Below are 14,962 nucleotides of genomic sequence, written 5' to 3'. Positions count from 1 at the left end.
TGCCAGCCCATTCAGGTGTGCCAGCCACGCCCAGGTGTGTGCCCAGGTGTGCCCACCTGTGCGCTGCTGTTCCGTGACAGCTCTGTGTGTGCCCAGGTGTGTGCCCAGGTGTGTGCCCAGGTGTGTGCCCAGGTGTGTGCCCCCTGATGCCCAGGTGTGCCCAGGTGTGCCCAGGTGTGCCCAGGTGTGCCCAGGTGTGCCCAGGTGTGTGCCCAGGTGTGCCCACCTGCGCGCTGCTGTTCCGGGACAGCGCTTTGTAGATCTCGTCGATGTTGGTGGCCACGGCCTCGAAGCAGGAGTTGAAGCGGTCGAAGCGCTCCTTCTTCATCTGCTCAAACGCCTGCTTGGCCTTCTTGGCGCGCTTGCGGGCGGCCTCGAACTCTGGGGGGACATTGGGGACACCCATGGGGACACTGGGGACATCAGGGGACAGTCAGGGGACAGCACTGACACCCAGGGGACATCACTGACACCCAGGGGACAGCAGGGACAGCCACGGGGACAGTGGGGTCAGGACAGCCCTGCTCGGCCTTCTTGGCGCGTTTACGGGCAGCCTCGAACTCTGGGGGGACATTGGGGACAATTGGGGACGGCTGGGGACATTGGGGACATCACTGACACCCACAGACAGCCAGGGGGACGGCCGGGACAGCCGTGGGGACATTGGGGTCAGGACATGGGGACACCATGGGGACATCCCCAGGACAGCCCTGCTTGGCCTTCTTGGTGCGCTTGAGGGCGGCCTCGAACTCTGGGGACAATCAGGGGACAGTGGGGACACCCATGGGGACACTGGGGACATCAGGGGACAGTCAGGGGACAGCACTGACACCCAGGGGACAACAGGGACAGCCACGGGGACAGTGGGGTCAGGACAGCCCTGCTCGGCCTTCTTGGCGCGTTTACGGGCAGCCTCGAACTCTGGGGGGACACTGGGGACAGCAGGGGACATTGGGGACAGCTGGGGACATGGGGGACATCACAGACACCCAGGGACAGCCACAGGGACACTGGGGACACCATGGGGACAGTGGGGTCAGGACACGCCTGCTCGGCCTTCTTGGCGCATTTACGGGTGGCCTTGAACTCTGGGGACAAATGGGGGACATTGGGGACATCAGGGACAACCAGGGGACATCACAGACACCCAGGGGACACTCCGTGTCCCCTCCACATCCCCCATGTCCCACCCTCCGAAGTCTCCTGGAACTTGTCCCCATGGTGTCCCCACCATGTCCTCTCACGTCCCCACGTGTCCCACCATCCGAGGTCTCCTGGAACTTGTCACAGACACTGTCCCATGTGCCCACCACGTTCCACCGTGTCCCCATGGTGTCCCCATGGTGTCCCCACCATCCGAGGTCTCCTGGAACTTCTCCCCATATCGCCACGGTGTCCCACCATCCAAGGTCTACTAAAACTTGTCCCCATGTCCCCCTGTGTCCCCACAGTGTCCCACCATCCGAAATCTTCTAGAACTCGTCCCCATGATGTCCTCACCATCCGAGGTCTCCTAGAACTTGTCCCCATTGTGTCCCCATGGTGTCCCACCATCAGAGGTCTCCTGGAACTTGTCCCCATGCCCCCTCCCGTGTCCCCATGGTGTCCCACCATCCAAAGTCTGCTAGAACTTGTCCCCGCTGTGTCCCCATGGTGTCCCCACATATTCCCATGATGTCCCCCCAGTGTCCCACCATCTGAGGTCTCCTGGAACTTATTGTGGACACTGTCCCATGTCCCCGCTGTGTCCCCATGGTGTCCCCACTGTCCAAGGTCTCCTGGAACTTGTCCCCCCATGTCCCCACGGTGTCCCCCCATGTTCCATCATCCGAGGTCTCCTGGAACTCATCGCTGATGCTCCTCCATGTCCCCCCCATGTCCCCATGGTGTCCCCCGTGTCCCCTGGTGTCCCACCATCAGAGGTCTCCTGGAACTTGTGGACACTCCCCCATGTTCCCACCATGTCCTCACTGTGTCCCCCTCAGTGTCCCCATGGTGTCCCCACCATCCAATGTCTCCTGGAACTTGTCTCCCCATGGTGTCCCCCAGTGTCCCCATGGTGGTGTCCCCACCATCCGAGGTCTCCCGGAACTTCTCCCCCCCATGTCCCCATGGTGTCCCCATGGTGTCCCCATGGTGTCCCCACCATCCAATGTCTCCTGGAACTTGTCCCCCCCATGTCCCCATGGTGTCCCCATGGTGTCCCCACCATCCGAGGTCTCCTGGAACTTGTCCCTGACGCTCTCCAGTTTCTCCATGGCCTTCATGTTGGGGGCGGCGATGCGCTGCAGGACGCTCTGCTGCTCCGTCAGCCGCTGCTGCAGGGCGGCCATCTCCTGCCGGATCTCCTCCTCGGCCTGTGCGTCCTGGGGACACGGGGACATCGGGGACATTGGGGACATCATTGGGGACATTGGGGACATCAGGGGTGTGAGGGACATGGGGACATTGGGGACACACAGGGACATGGGGACACAGCCGCTGCTGCAGGGCGGCCATCTCCTGCCGGATCTTCTCCTCGGCCTGCGCGTCCTGGGGACATTGGGGACACTGGGGACATTGGGGGTGTGAGGGACATGGGGACATTGGGGACACTGGGGACATGGGGACACAGCCGCTGCTGCAGGGCGGCCATCTCCTGCTGGATCTCCTCCTCGGCCTGCGCGTCCTGGGGACATCGAGGACATCGGGGGTGTGAAGGACATGGGGACATTGGGGACACTGGGGACATCAGGGGTGTGAAGGACATGGGGACATCAGGGACATCGGGGGTGTGAGGGACATGGGGACATCAGGGACATCGGGGGTGTGAGGGACATGGGGACATGGGGACATCGGGGACATGGGGACACAGCCGCTGCTGCAGGGCGGCCATCTCCTGCCGGATCTCCTCCTCGGCCTGCGCGTCCTGGGGACATTGGGGACATCATTGGGGACATCGGGGGTGTGAGGGACATTGGGGACATTGGGGACATCAGGGGTGTGAGGGACATGGGGACATTGGGGACACACAGGGACATGGGGACACAGCCGCTGCTGCAGGGCGGCCATCTCCTGCCGGATCTCCTCCTCGGCCTGCGCGTCCTGGGGACACTGGGGACACTGGGGACATCGGGGACATCAGGGGTGTGAGGGACATGGGGACATTGGGGGCATCAGGGGTGTGAGGGACATGGGGACATTGGGGACACACAGGGACATGGGGACATTGGGGACACACAGGGACATGGGGACACAGCCGCTGCTGCAGGGCGGCCATCTCCTGCCGGACCTTCTCCTCGGCCTGCGCGTCCTGGGGACACTGGGGACATTGGGGACATGTCCAGGCATGCCCAGGAATGTTGGGGTGTGCCCAGGTGTGCCCAGGTGCGCGGGGTGTACCCAGGTGTCCCCAGACACGCCCAGACGTGCCCAGGTGTGCCAGGTGTACCCAGCTATGCCCAGGTGTGCCCAGGCATGCCCAGGTGTAGCCAGATGTACAGGCATGCTCAGGCCATGCCCCGGTGCCCAGGAGTGCTGGATGTGCCCAGGTGTACCCAGACATGCCCAGGTGTGCCCAGGATGTACCCAGGGTGTACTGGGCGTGCCCAGGCCATACCCAGGTGTGCCCAGGTGTGCCCAGGATGTACCCAGGGTGTACTGGGCGTGCCCAGGCCATACCCAGGTGTGCCCAGGCCATGCCCAGCTGTGCCCAGCTGTGCCCAGGTGTCTCACCTTGAGCTCCTCGGGCAGGTCGCTGTAGTCGATCTCGATCAGAGCCTCGCGGGCGTAGAGGCTGGAGCTGCGCTGGGAGCTGCCAGCGGCGTCCTCACCCGTGCCACCACCCTGAGGGGACAATGGGGACAGTCAGAGTGACACAGGGTCCTCACCCGTGCCACCGCCCTGAGGGGACAATGGGGACACTCAGAGTGACACAGGGACCTCTCCAGTGCCACTGCCCTGAGGGGACACTCAGAGTGACACAGGGTCCTCACCTGTGCCACCACCCTGAGGGGACACTCAGAGTGACACAGGGTCCTCACCCGTGCCACCGCCCTGAGGGGACAATGGGGACAGTCAGGGTGACACAGGGTCCTCACCCGTGCCACCGCCCTGAGGGGACAATGGGGACGCACAGGGGACAATGAGGGGACAGGGCTGGACCTGAGCTGGGAGCTGCCAGCGGCGTCCTCACCAGTGCCACCACCCTGAGGGGACACTCAGAGTGACACAGGGTCCTCTCCTGTGCCCCCACCCTGAGGGGACAATGGGGACAATGGGGACAATGAGGGGACAGGGCTGGAGCTGCCACCGGCGTCCTCTCCGGTGCCACCACCCTGAGGGGACACACAAGGGACAATGAGGGGACAGGGCTGGAGCTGCCACCGGGGTCTTCACCAGTGCCACCACCCTGAGGGGACAATCAGAGTGACACAGGGTCCTTACTAGTACCACCACCCTGAGGGGACAATGGGGACAGTCAGGAGTGACACAGGGTACAGGGGGTGTCCCCAGGTGTCACCTCCTCCTGGCTGATGTCATCCATGGAGCCCCTGGCCAGCGGCAGGACAGGGGATGGGGATAACTCAGGGTGACCCAGGGTGTCACAGGGGTGTCATGGGGTGTCACAAGGTGTCCCCAGGTGTCACCTCCTCCTGGCTGATGCCGTCCATGGAGCCCCCGGCCAGCGGCAGGACAGGGGGTGACACAGATGGACAGGGATGACCCAGGGTGACACAGGAGGACAGGGGTGGCTCAGGGGGACAGGGGTGACACAGGGTGACATGGAGGTGTCCCCAGGTGTCACCTCCTCCTGGCTGATGCCGTCCACGGAGCCCCCGGCCAGCGGCAGGACAGAGGTGACTCAGGGTGACACACGAGGACAGGGGTGACCCAGGGTGGCTCAGGGTGTCCCCAGGTGTCACCTCCTCCTGGCTGATGTCGTCCATGGAGCCCCTGGCCAGCGGCAGACGGATGTCCTGCATCTTGCAGGCCTGCAGGAGGTTGTGGCGGTCGCTGCGCTTCTGCTCCAGCTTGGTCTCGATGGCCGTCACCTCCTTCTGCAGGTGGGTCATCTCCCTGGGGACACGGGGACAGGGACACCATGGGGACAGGGACACGGTGTGGACAGGGACATGGGGACACGGTGTGGGGACAGGGACACTGGGTCTCGATGGCCGTCACCTCCCTCTGCAGGTGGGTCATCTCCCTGGGGACATGGGGACAGGGACATAGTGTGGGGACAGGGACACGGACAGGGACATGGACAGGGACATGGACAGGGACATGGGGACACGGTGTGGGGACAGGGACACTGGGTCTCGATGGCCGTCACCTCCCTCTGCAGGTGGGTCATCTTCCTGGGGACACGGGGACACCGTGTGGGGACAGGGACACGGTGGGAACAGGGCATGGGGACATGGTGGGGACAGGGGGACATCGTGGGGACAGGGACATGGGGACACGGTGTGGGGACAGGGCAGGGGACAGGGACATGGAGACAGGAGACAGGGACAGGGACATGGGGACACGGCAGGGGACATGGTGTGGGGACAGGATATGGGGACGTGGTGGGGACAGGGACACGGGACACAGTGGGGACAGGGACATGGGGACAGGGACATGGGGACACGGCAGGGGACAGGGACACGGGGACATGGTGAGGACAAAGACACGGGGACATGGTGGGGACAGGGGAATGGGGACATGGTGGGGACAGGGACATGGGGACATGGTGTGGGGACAGGAACATGGGGACACGGCAGGGGACAGGGACACGGGGACATGGTGAGGACAAAGACACGGGGACATGGTGGGAACAGGGGAATGGGGACATGGCTGGGGACAGGGACATGGTGTGGGGACAGGGACATGGGGACGCAGGGATGTGGTGGGGACACGGGGACATGGTGGGGACAGGACACGGGGACATGGTGGGGACAGGGCACGGGGACAGGGACATGGTGGGGACACGGGGACATGGTGGGGACAGGACACGGGGACATGGTGGGGACAGGGCACGGGGACAGGACACAGGGACAGGGACATGGCGGGGACAGGGCAGTGGGGACACAGAGTAGGGACAGGGAATGGGGACAGGACATGGGGACAGGACATGGGGACAGGACATGGGGACACGGCAGGGGACACACGCACCATGGACACGCCCACAGGGACACACCCACCATGGACACGCCCACACACTCCTTACACCACTGTCTGGCTCCACCCCTTTAGCCCCGCCCCCTGACCACACCCTCAATTTGGCCACGCCCATTTGACACCTCCCTCGCTTCTTGGCCACACCCCTTTTACTGGCCACACCCCCACTCACCCCACCCCGCGTTGGCCACGCCCCCTTTACCACACCCATTTAGGCCCCGCCCTTACTTGATGCTCACACCCCCTCATTGGCCCCACCCCTTTAGGCCCCGCCCTCACTTGTTGGCCCCGCCCAGCTTCTTGCGGATCTCGTCCATCTCGTGGTTTTTGTCGTTCACCTCCGACTTCTTGGCCAGGTGTTGGTTCTTGAGGTCCTGCAGCTGCGCCATGGTCTCGTCGATGATCTTCATGTGCCGCTGCTCCTCCTGGGGACACCAAAAATGGGCAAAAATGGAGAAAAATGGGCAAAACCACCCAAAAATGGACAAAGTAACCCATTGATGATCTTCATGTGCCGCTGCTCCTCCTGGGGACACCAAAAATGGTCAAAAATGGTCAAAAATGGTCAAAAATGGACAAAAGAACCAAAAGTTATCGATGGTCTTCATGTGCCGCTGCTCCTCCTGAGGGACACCAAAAATGGAGAAAAATGGAGAAAAATGGGCAAAAATGGTCAAAAATGGGCAAAAATGGACAAAAACGGACAAAGATGGTCAGAAATGGACAAAAATGGACAAAAGAACCCAAAAAATGGACAAAAGAACCCAAAGTTATCGATGGTCTTCATGTGCCGCTGCTCCTCCTGGGGGACACCAAAAATGGGCAAAAATGGTCAAAAATGGTCAAAAACGGACAAAGATGGTCAGAAATGGACAAAAATGGACAAAAGAACCCAAAGTTATCGATGGCCTTCATGTGCTGCTGCTCTTTCTGGGAAAATGTAAAAAAAACCAAAAAAGCCCCAAAATCTTCTTGAGCTTCTCCATCTTGGCCTCGTTCTTGTGCTCTTCTGGTCCCACCTCAGGTGTTCTTCATCATGGACCTCCCAAGACCCCAAAACACCTCAAAAACCCCAAAAAATCCCCCAAAAGAACCCAGAAGAACCCAAAGGTCCCAAATCTTCTCAATTTCTCCTGTCCTTCTGCTCTCCCTGGTCCCATCTCAGCTCTTCTCCACCATGGACCTCCCAAGACCCCAAAACACCTCAAAAACCCCAGAAAAATCCCAAAACCCCCAAAAGAACCCAGAAGAGCCCAAAGATCCCCAAACCTTCTTGAGCTTCTCCATCTTTGCTGTGCTTTGGTCCCACCTCAGCTCTTCTCCACCATGGACCTCCCAAGACCCCAAAACACCAAAAAAAACCCAAAAAATCCCCCAAAAGAAGCAAAAGAACCCAGAAGAACCCAAAGGTCCCCAAACCTTCTTGATCTTCTCGATCTCGGCCTTGTCCTTGCACTCTCCTGGTCCCACCTCAGCTCTTCTCCACCAAGACCATCCCAAAACACCTCAAAAACCCCAGAAAAATCCCAAAAGTCCCCAAAAGAACCAAAGGAACCCAAAGGCCCCAAAACTTCTGGACCTTCTCCATCTTTGCTGTCCTTTGGTCCCACCTCAGCTCTTCTCCACCTTGAGCATCCCAAGACCCCAAAACACCTCAAAAACCCCAAAAAATCCCCAAAAGAAGCAAAAGAACCCAGAAGAACCCAAAGGTCCCCAAACCTTCTTGAGCTTCTCGATCTCGGCCTCATCCTTGCACTCTCCTGGTCCCACCTCAGCTCTTCTCCACCATGGACCTCCCAAGACCCCAAAACACCTCAAAAACCCCAAAAAAATCCCAAAAAGACCCAAAGGAACCCAGAAGAACCCAAAGGTCCCCAAACCTTCTTCAGCTTCTCGATCTCGGCCTCGTCCTTGCGCACGCCCTGCTCCCACATCAGCACCTTCTCCTGGTCCTCCCGCAGTTGGTTGCGCTCGAAGTCCAGCTGGATGCCCAAGCGCGTCTTCTGGTTCTCGAACTCCAGCCTGGGGGACACCAGAGAGGTTCCTCAGAGGTTCTTGAGATGTTTCTTGGGGTTCCTCAGAGGTTTTTTGGGGTCTCTGAGGGGTCTTTGGGGACTCTGAAGGGTTTTTTTGGGGTTCCTGAGAAGTTCTTGGAGGTTCTTGAGATGTTTGGTTGGGGTCCTCAGAGGTTTTTTGGGGTCTCTGAGGGGATTTTTGGGGTCCCTGAGAAATTCTTGGAGGTTCTTGAGATGTTTGTTGGGGCCCTTGATGGTTTTTTCCGTCTCTGAGGGGTTTTGTGAGGTTCCTGAGAAGTTCTTGAGATGTTTGTTTGGGTTCCTCAGAGGTTTCTTGGGGTTCCTCAGAGGTTTTTTGGGGTCTCTGAGGGGTTTGAAGCTCCTTGAGATGGTTTTTGGGGTTCCTCAGAGGTTTTTTTTCCGTCTCTGAGGGGTTTTGTGAGGTTCCTGAGAAGTTCTTGAGATGTTTGTTGGGGTTTCTCAGAGGTTTTTTGGGGTCTCTGAGGGGATTTTTGGGGTTCCTGAGAAGTTCTTGGAGGTTCTTGAGATGTTTGGTGGGGTTCCTCAGGGGTTTTTTGGGGTTCCTCAGAGGTTTCTTTAGGTTCTCGAGATGTTTTTTGGGGTCTCTGAGATGTTTTTTTGGGGTTCCTCAGGGGTTTTTGGGGTCCCCAGGGGATTTTTGGGGTTCCTGAGAAGTTCTTGAGATGTTTTTTGGGGTCCTTAATGTTTTTCTTGGGGTCCCTGAGGGTTTTTGGGGTCCCTGAAAGGATTTTTGGGGTGCCTGAGGGTTTTTGGGGTGCCCTGGTGGTTTTTGGGTGCCCTGGAAGTTTTTGGGGTCTCTGAGAAGTTTTTTGAGTGCCCTGGAGGTTTTTGGGGTCCCTGGGGGTTTTTTGGGTCTCTGAGAGGTTTTTGGGGTGCCCTGAGAGGTTTTTGGGGTCCTTAATGGCTTTTTTGGGGGTCCCTGAAGGTTTTTGGGGTCCCTGAGGGGTTTTTGAGGTGCCCTGGTGGTTTTAGGTGTCCCTGAGGGGTTTTTTGGGGTCCCTGAGAGGTTTTTGGGGTGCCCTGAGGGTTTTTTTTGGGGTCCTTAATGTTTTCTTTGGAGTTCCTGGCGGTTTTTTGGGTCTCTGAGAGGTTTTTGGGGTCCCTGAAAGGATTTTTGGGGTCCCTGGGGGTTTTTGGGGTCCCTGACCTTTTCTTGGCGATCTCGTTCTGCCTCTTGACCTTCTCCTCCTCGAACTCGCGGATGTTCCTGACGCCGATCTCGCGGCAGAACTCCTCAAACACCTCGTCCTCCACCTGGGGTGGGACGGGCTCAGGGACCCCAGAATGGTCCCCCAAAACCCAAAAACCCCCCCAAAATCCTCCCCAAAAACCCCCAAATTTCACCCAAAAACCCCCCCAAAATCCTCCCCAAAAACCCCCAAATTTCACCCAAAAATCCCCCCAAAATCCTCCCCCAAACCCCAAATTCCACCCAAAAAAATCCCAAAAACCCCCAAATTCCACCCAAAAAATCTCCCCCAAAATCCCCCAAATCCACCCAAAAATATTCCCCTAAACCCCCCAAATTCCACCCAAAAACCCCCCCAAAATCCTCCCCAAAAACCCCCAAATTCCACCCAAAAAATCTCCCCCGAAATCCCCCAAATCCACCCGAAAATATTCCCCTAAATCCCCCAAATTCCACCCTAAAATCCCCCCAAAATCCTCCCCAAAACCCCCCAAATTTCACCCAAAAATCCCCCCCAAATCCTCCCCCAAAACCCCAAATTCCACCCAAAAATCTCCCCAAAATCCTCCCCAAAACCCCAAATTCCCCCCAAAATCTCCTCACAAATTGTCCTAAAATCCCCAAAATCCTCCACAAAAACCCCAAATTCCACCCAAAAAATCTCCCCCGAAATCCCCCAAATCCACCCTAAAATATTCCCCTAAACCCCCCAAATTTCACCCAAAAATTCCCCCAAAATCCTCCCCAAAAACCCCCAAATTCCACCCAAAAAATCTCCCCCAAATCCCCCAAATCCACCCGAAAATATTCCCCTAAATCGCCCAAATTCCACCCAAAAATCTCCCCAAAATCCTCCCCAAAACCCCAAATTCCCCCCAAAATCTCCTCACAAATTGTCCTAAAATCCCCAAAATCCTCCCCAAAAACCCCAAATTCGACCCAAAAAATCTCCCCCGAAATGCCCCAAATCCACCCGAAAATATTCCCCTAAACCCCCCAAATTCCACCCAAAAATTCCCCCAAAATCCTCCCCAAAAACCCCCAAATTCGACCCAAAAAATCTCCCCCGAAATGCCCCAAATCCACCCGAAAATATTCCCCTAAATCCCCCAAATTCCACCCAAAAATCTCCCCAAAAACCCCAAATTCCACCCAAAAATCCCCCCAAAATCCTCCCCAAAACCCCAAATTCCACCCAAAAAATCTCCCCCAAAATGCCCCAAATCCACCCGAAAATATTCCCCTAAACCCCCCAAATTCCACCCAAAAATCCCCCCAAAATCCTCCCCAAAACCCCAAATTCCCCCCAAAATCTCCTCACAAATTGTCCTAAAATCCCCAAAATCCTCCCCAAAAACCCCAAATTCAACCCAAAAATCTCCCCCAAAATCCTCCAAATCCCCAAATCTGGGGGACCCCAAAAATCCCCAAATCCCCCCAAATCTTCAAATCTGAGGGACCCTAAAAACCCACAAATCCCCCCAAAAATCCCCCAAATCCCCCCTAAAATATTCCCCAAAATCCCCCAAATCTGGGACACCCTAAAATCTTCCCCAAATTCCCCCCAAAAATCTTCCCAAAATTCCCAAATTCCCCCAAAAATCTCCCCACAAATCGTCCCAAAATCCCCAAATCTGGAGGACCCCAAAACCAACCCAAAACCCCCCAAAAATCCACCCCAAAATCCCCCCAAAATCCCCAAATTTCACCCCAAAAGCCTCCAAACCCCTCTCAAAATCCTCCCCCAAATCCCCCAAATCTGGGGGACCCCAAAATCCCCAAAATCCCCCCAAAAATATTCCCCAAAATCCCCCCAAAAATATTCCCCAAAATCCCCCCAAAATCCCCCAAATCTTCAAATCTGAGGGACCCTAAAATCCCCCAAAAATCCCCCAAATCCCCCCAAAACCCCCCTAAAATATTCCCCTAAATCCCCCAAATTGGGACACCCCAAAATTCCCAAATCCCCCCAAAAATCTCCCCACAAATTGTCCCAAAATCCCCAAAACCAACCCATAAATCCCCCAAAAATCCCCAAAAATCCCCAAATTTCACCCCAAAATCCCCAAATTTCACCCCAAAATTCCCCCAAAATCCCCAAATTTCACCCCAAAATTCACCCTAAAATCCCCCAAATCCCCCCTAAAATATTCCCCCAAATCTGGGACACCCCAAAATCCCCCCCAAATTCCCCCCAAAAATCTCCCCAAAATTCCCAAAACCAACCCAGAAATCCCCCAAAAATCCACCCCCAAATCCCCAAATCCCCCCCAAAATCCCCAAATTTCACCCCAAAATCTCCCCAAAAATCCCCAAATTTCACCCCAAAATTCCCCCAAATCCCCCCCAAAATTCCCCCAAAATCCCCAAATTTCACCCCAAAATCTCCCCCAAAAGCCTCCAAACCCCTCTCAAAAGCCCCCCAAATCCCCCAAATCTGGGGGACCCCAAATTCCCCCAAATCCCCCCAAAAATCCCCCAAAATCCCCAAATTTCACCCTAAAATTCCCCCAAATTCTCCCCCAAAATCCCCCCAAAATCCCCAAATTTCACCCCAAAATTTCCCCCCAAAATCCCCAAATTTCACCCCAAAATTCCCCCAAACTTCCCCCAAAATCCGGGATATTTTGCTCCACATTGGAGAGAATTTTCCTTAAACCTGGATGGATTTTTTCCCCCAAAAATTGGGATTTTTTTTGCCCCCAAACTTGGGATTTTTTTCTCCAAAAATTGGATTTTTTTTCCCAAAAACTGGAATTTTTTCCCCAAAAATTGGAATTTTTTCCCCCAAAAATTGTGATTTTTCCCCCCAAAATTGGGATTTTTTCCCCCCAAAAAATTGGATTTTTTCACCCAAATTTTGGGGATTTTTTTCACCAAAAATTGGAATTTTTTCCCCCAAAAATTGAGAATTTTTTTCCCAAAATTGGGGATTTTTTTTCCCAAAAATTGGAATTTTTTCCCCAAAACATTGGGATTTTTTTTTTGCCCCCAAAATTGGGATTTTTTTCTCCAAAAATTGAAATTTTTTTCCGCAAAAATTGGAATATTTTTTCCCAAAAATTGGAATTTTTTCCCCCAAAAATTGGGAATTTTTTTCCCAAAATTGGAATTTTTTCCCCTAAAAACTGGGATATTTTTTCCCAAAAATTGGAATTTTTTCCCCCAAAATTGGGATTTTTTTCCCAAAAATTGGATTTTTTTTTCCCAAATTTTGGGAATAGTTTTCCCAAAAATTGGATTTTTTTTCCCAAATTTTGGGGATTTTTTTCCCAAAAATTGGAAATTTTTTCCCAAAAATTGGAATTTTTTTCCCCCCAAAATTGGGATTTTTTTTTCCCAAAAATTGGAATTTTTTCCCAAAAATTGGAATTTTTTCCCCCCAAAATTGGGATTTTTTTTCCCAAAAATTGGAATTTTTTCCCCAAATTTTGGGGATTTTTTCCCCCAGTTCCGGAATTCCCCCTTGGGCCCGGACCTGGTTCATTTTGTCCCGCAGCTCCCTCATCTCGCGCTCGCGGCCTTGGATGATTCGCTTGATGTCGTTGATGCGCGGCCCAAAATTGGCCAATTCGCTCTCCAGCTTGGACTTCTCCTGCAGAGGGGGAAAAAATGGGAGAAAAATGTGAAAAATGGGGAAAAAATGGGGAAAAATGGGGAAAAAATGGGAAAAATTGTGAGAAAAATGGGGAAAAAGAGAGAAAAAATGGAGAAAAAAAGGGAAAATGGGATTAAAATCCAGCCCTGAAGCCCAAAATTGGCCAATTCGCTCTCCAGCCTGGACTGCTCCTGGAAATGGGGAAAATGGGAAAATTGTGAGAAAAATGGGAAAAAATGGGGAAAAATTTGAAAAGAAATGGGGAAAATGGGGAAATTTTGAAAAAAAAAAGGGGAAAAATGGGGCAAAAATGAAAAAAAAAACGAGGGAAAAATGGAAAAATAAAGAGGAAAAAAAGGGGGAAAAATTGGAAAAATGGGGGGAAAATTGTGAGAAAATGGGAAGAAAAATTGTGAAAAAAATGGGGATAAAGAGAGAAAAAATGGAGAAAAAAAAGGGAAAAATGGGATTAAAATCCAGCCCTGAAGCCCAAAATTGGCCAATTCGCTCTCCAGCTTGGACTGCTCCCGGAAATGGGGAAAAATGGGTAAATTTTGAAAAAAAAGGGGGAAAAAAGGAGCAAAAATGAAAAAAAAAACGAGGGAAAAATGGAAAAATAAAGAGGAAAAAAAGGGGGGAAAACTGTGAGAAAATGGGAAGAAAATTTGGGGAAAAAATGGAGAAAAAAAAGGGAAAAATGGGATTAAAATCCAGCCCTGAAGCCCAAAATTGGCCAATTCGCTCTCCAGCCTGGACTGCTCCTGGAAATGGGGAAAAATGGGAGAAAAAAGTGAAAAATGGGGAAAAAATGGAAAAAAAAGGGAAAAATTGTGAGAAAAATGGGGAAAAATGGGGAAATTTTGAAAAAAAATGGGGAAAAATTGAAAAAAATGGGGAAAAAAGGGGCAAAAATGAAAAAAAAAACGAGGGAAAAATGGAAAAATAAAGAGGAATAAAAGGGGGAAAATGGGGAAAAATGGGCGAAAAAATGGGAAAATTGTGAGAAAAATGGGGAAAAATTGAAAAAAATGGGGAAAAATTGAAAAAAAATGGGGAAAAAAGGGGCAAAAATGATAAAAAAACGAGGGAAAAATGGAAAAATAAAGAGGAAAAAAAGGGGGCAAAAATGGGGAAAAAATGGGGGCAAAAATTGGGAAAAAACTGGAGAAAATGAGAGAAAAAATGGAGAAACAAAAGGAAAAATGGGATTAAAATCCAGCCCTGAAGCCCAAAATTGGCCAATTCGCTCTCCAGCTTGGACTGCTCCTGGAAATGGGGAAAAATGGGAAAAAATGGGAAAAATTGTGAGAAAAATGGGGAAAAAAGGGGAAAAATTGTGAGAAAAATGGGGAAAAATGGGGAAATTTTGAAAAAAAAATAGGGAAAAAGGAGCAAAAATGAAAAAATTCACCTTTTTTTCCTCTGAAATTCACATTTTTTCCCTAAAAAAATCACTTTTCCTCCCAAATTCACATTTTTTCTCAAAATCCACATTTTTACCTCAAAATCCAGAAACTTTTTCCAAAATATTCACATTTCTCCTGCAAAAAATTCACTTTTTACCCTGGAAAAGTCACATTTTTGTCCGAAAAAAATCACATTTTTTTCACAAAAATTCAGATTTTTTCCCAAAATTTTGGATTTTTTCCCCAAATTTTGGATTTTTTCCCAAAATCCCATTTTTTTCCCGCAAATCCGTGTCCCACCTGCAGGTTCAGGGCCAGGTGCCGCATCTTGGTCTGCTCCAGGTCGCTTTGGGAACATTTCATGAGGAAATTTTCCCCCAAAAATTCACCTTTTTTCCCTAAAAAACTCACTTTTCCTCCCAAATTCACATTTTTTTTCTCAAAATCCACATTTTTACCTCAAAATCCAGAAATTTTTTTCCAAAATATTCACATTTCTCCCACAAAAAATTCACTTTTTTTCCCTGGAAAATCCCCATTTTTTCCACAAAAATTCTGATTTTTTTCCCAA

General features: G+C 52.6%; 1 protein-coding gene across 1 annotated transcript in view; it reads right to left on the bottom strand.

Annotated features, from left to right (window-relative positions):
- SMC1A (structural maintenance of chromosomes 1A) overlaps positions 1 to 14,962 on the bottom strand; it is a 53,162-nt gene that overhangs the window by 894 nt on the left and 37,306 nt on the right. The window contains exons 14-21 of the mRNA XM_059491496.1: positions 12,866 to 12,982; positions 9,346 to 9,452; positions 8,022 to 8,163; positions 6,421 to 6,566; positions 4,905 to 5,058; positions 3,715 to 3,825; positions 2,210 to 2,366; positions 227 to 381 (exon numbers count right to left, since the gene is read on the bottom strand). Coding sequence (XP_059347479.1) covers positions 227 to 381; positions 2,210 to 2,366; positions 3,715 to 3,825; positions 4,905 to 5,058; positions 6,421 to 6,566; positions 8,022 to 8,163; positions 9,346 to 9,452; positions 12,866 to 12,982 — 1,089 coding nt within the window. The remainder of the gene's footprint in view (positions 1 to 226; positions 382 to 2,209; positions 2,367 to 3,714; positions 3,826 to 4,904; positions 5,059 to 6,420; positions 6,567 to 8,021; positions 8,164 to 9,345; positions 9,453 to 12,865; positions 12,983 to 14,962) is intronic.

This window comes from Ammospiza nelsoni, chromosome 35 (genome assembly GCF_027579445.1).
Source record: "Ammospiza nelsoni isolate bAmmNel1 chromosome 35, bAmmNel1.pri, whole genome shotgun sequence".
Lineage (NCBI taxonomy): Eukaryota > Metazoa > Chordata > Aves > Passeriformes > Passerellidae > Ammospiza > Ammospiza nelsoni.
Note: the sequence above shows the minus strand (reverse complement) of the source record. Positions and strands in the feature narration are given on the sequence as shown.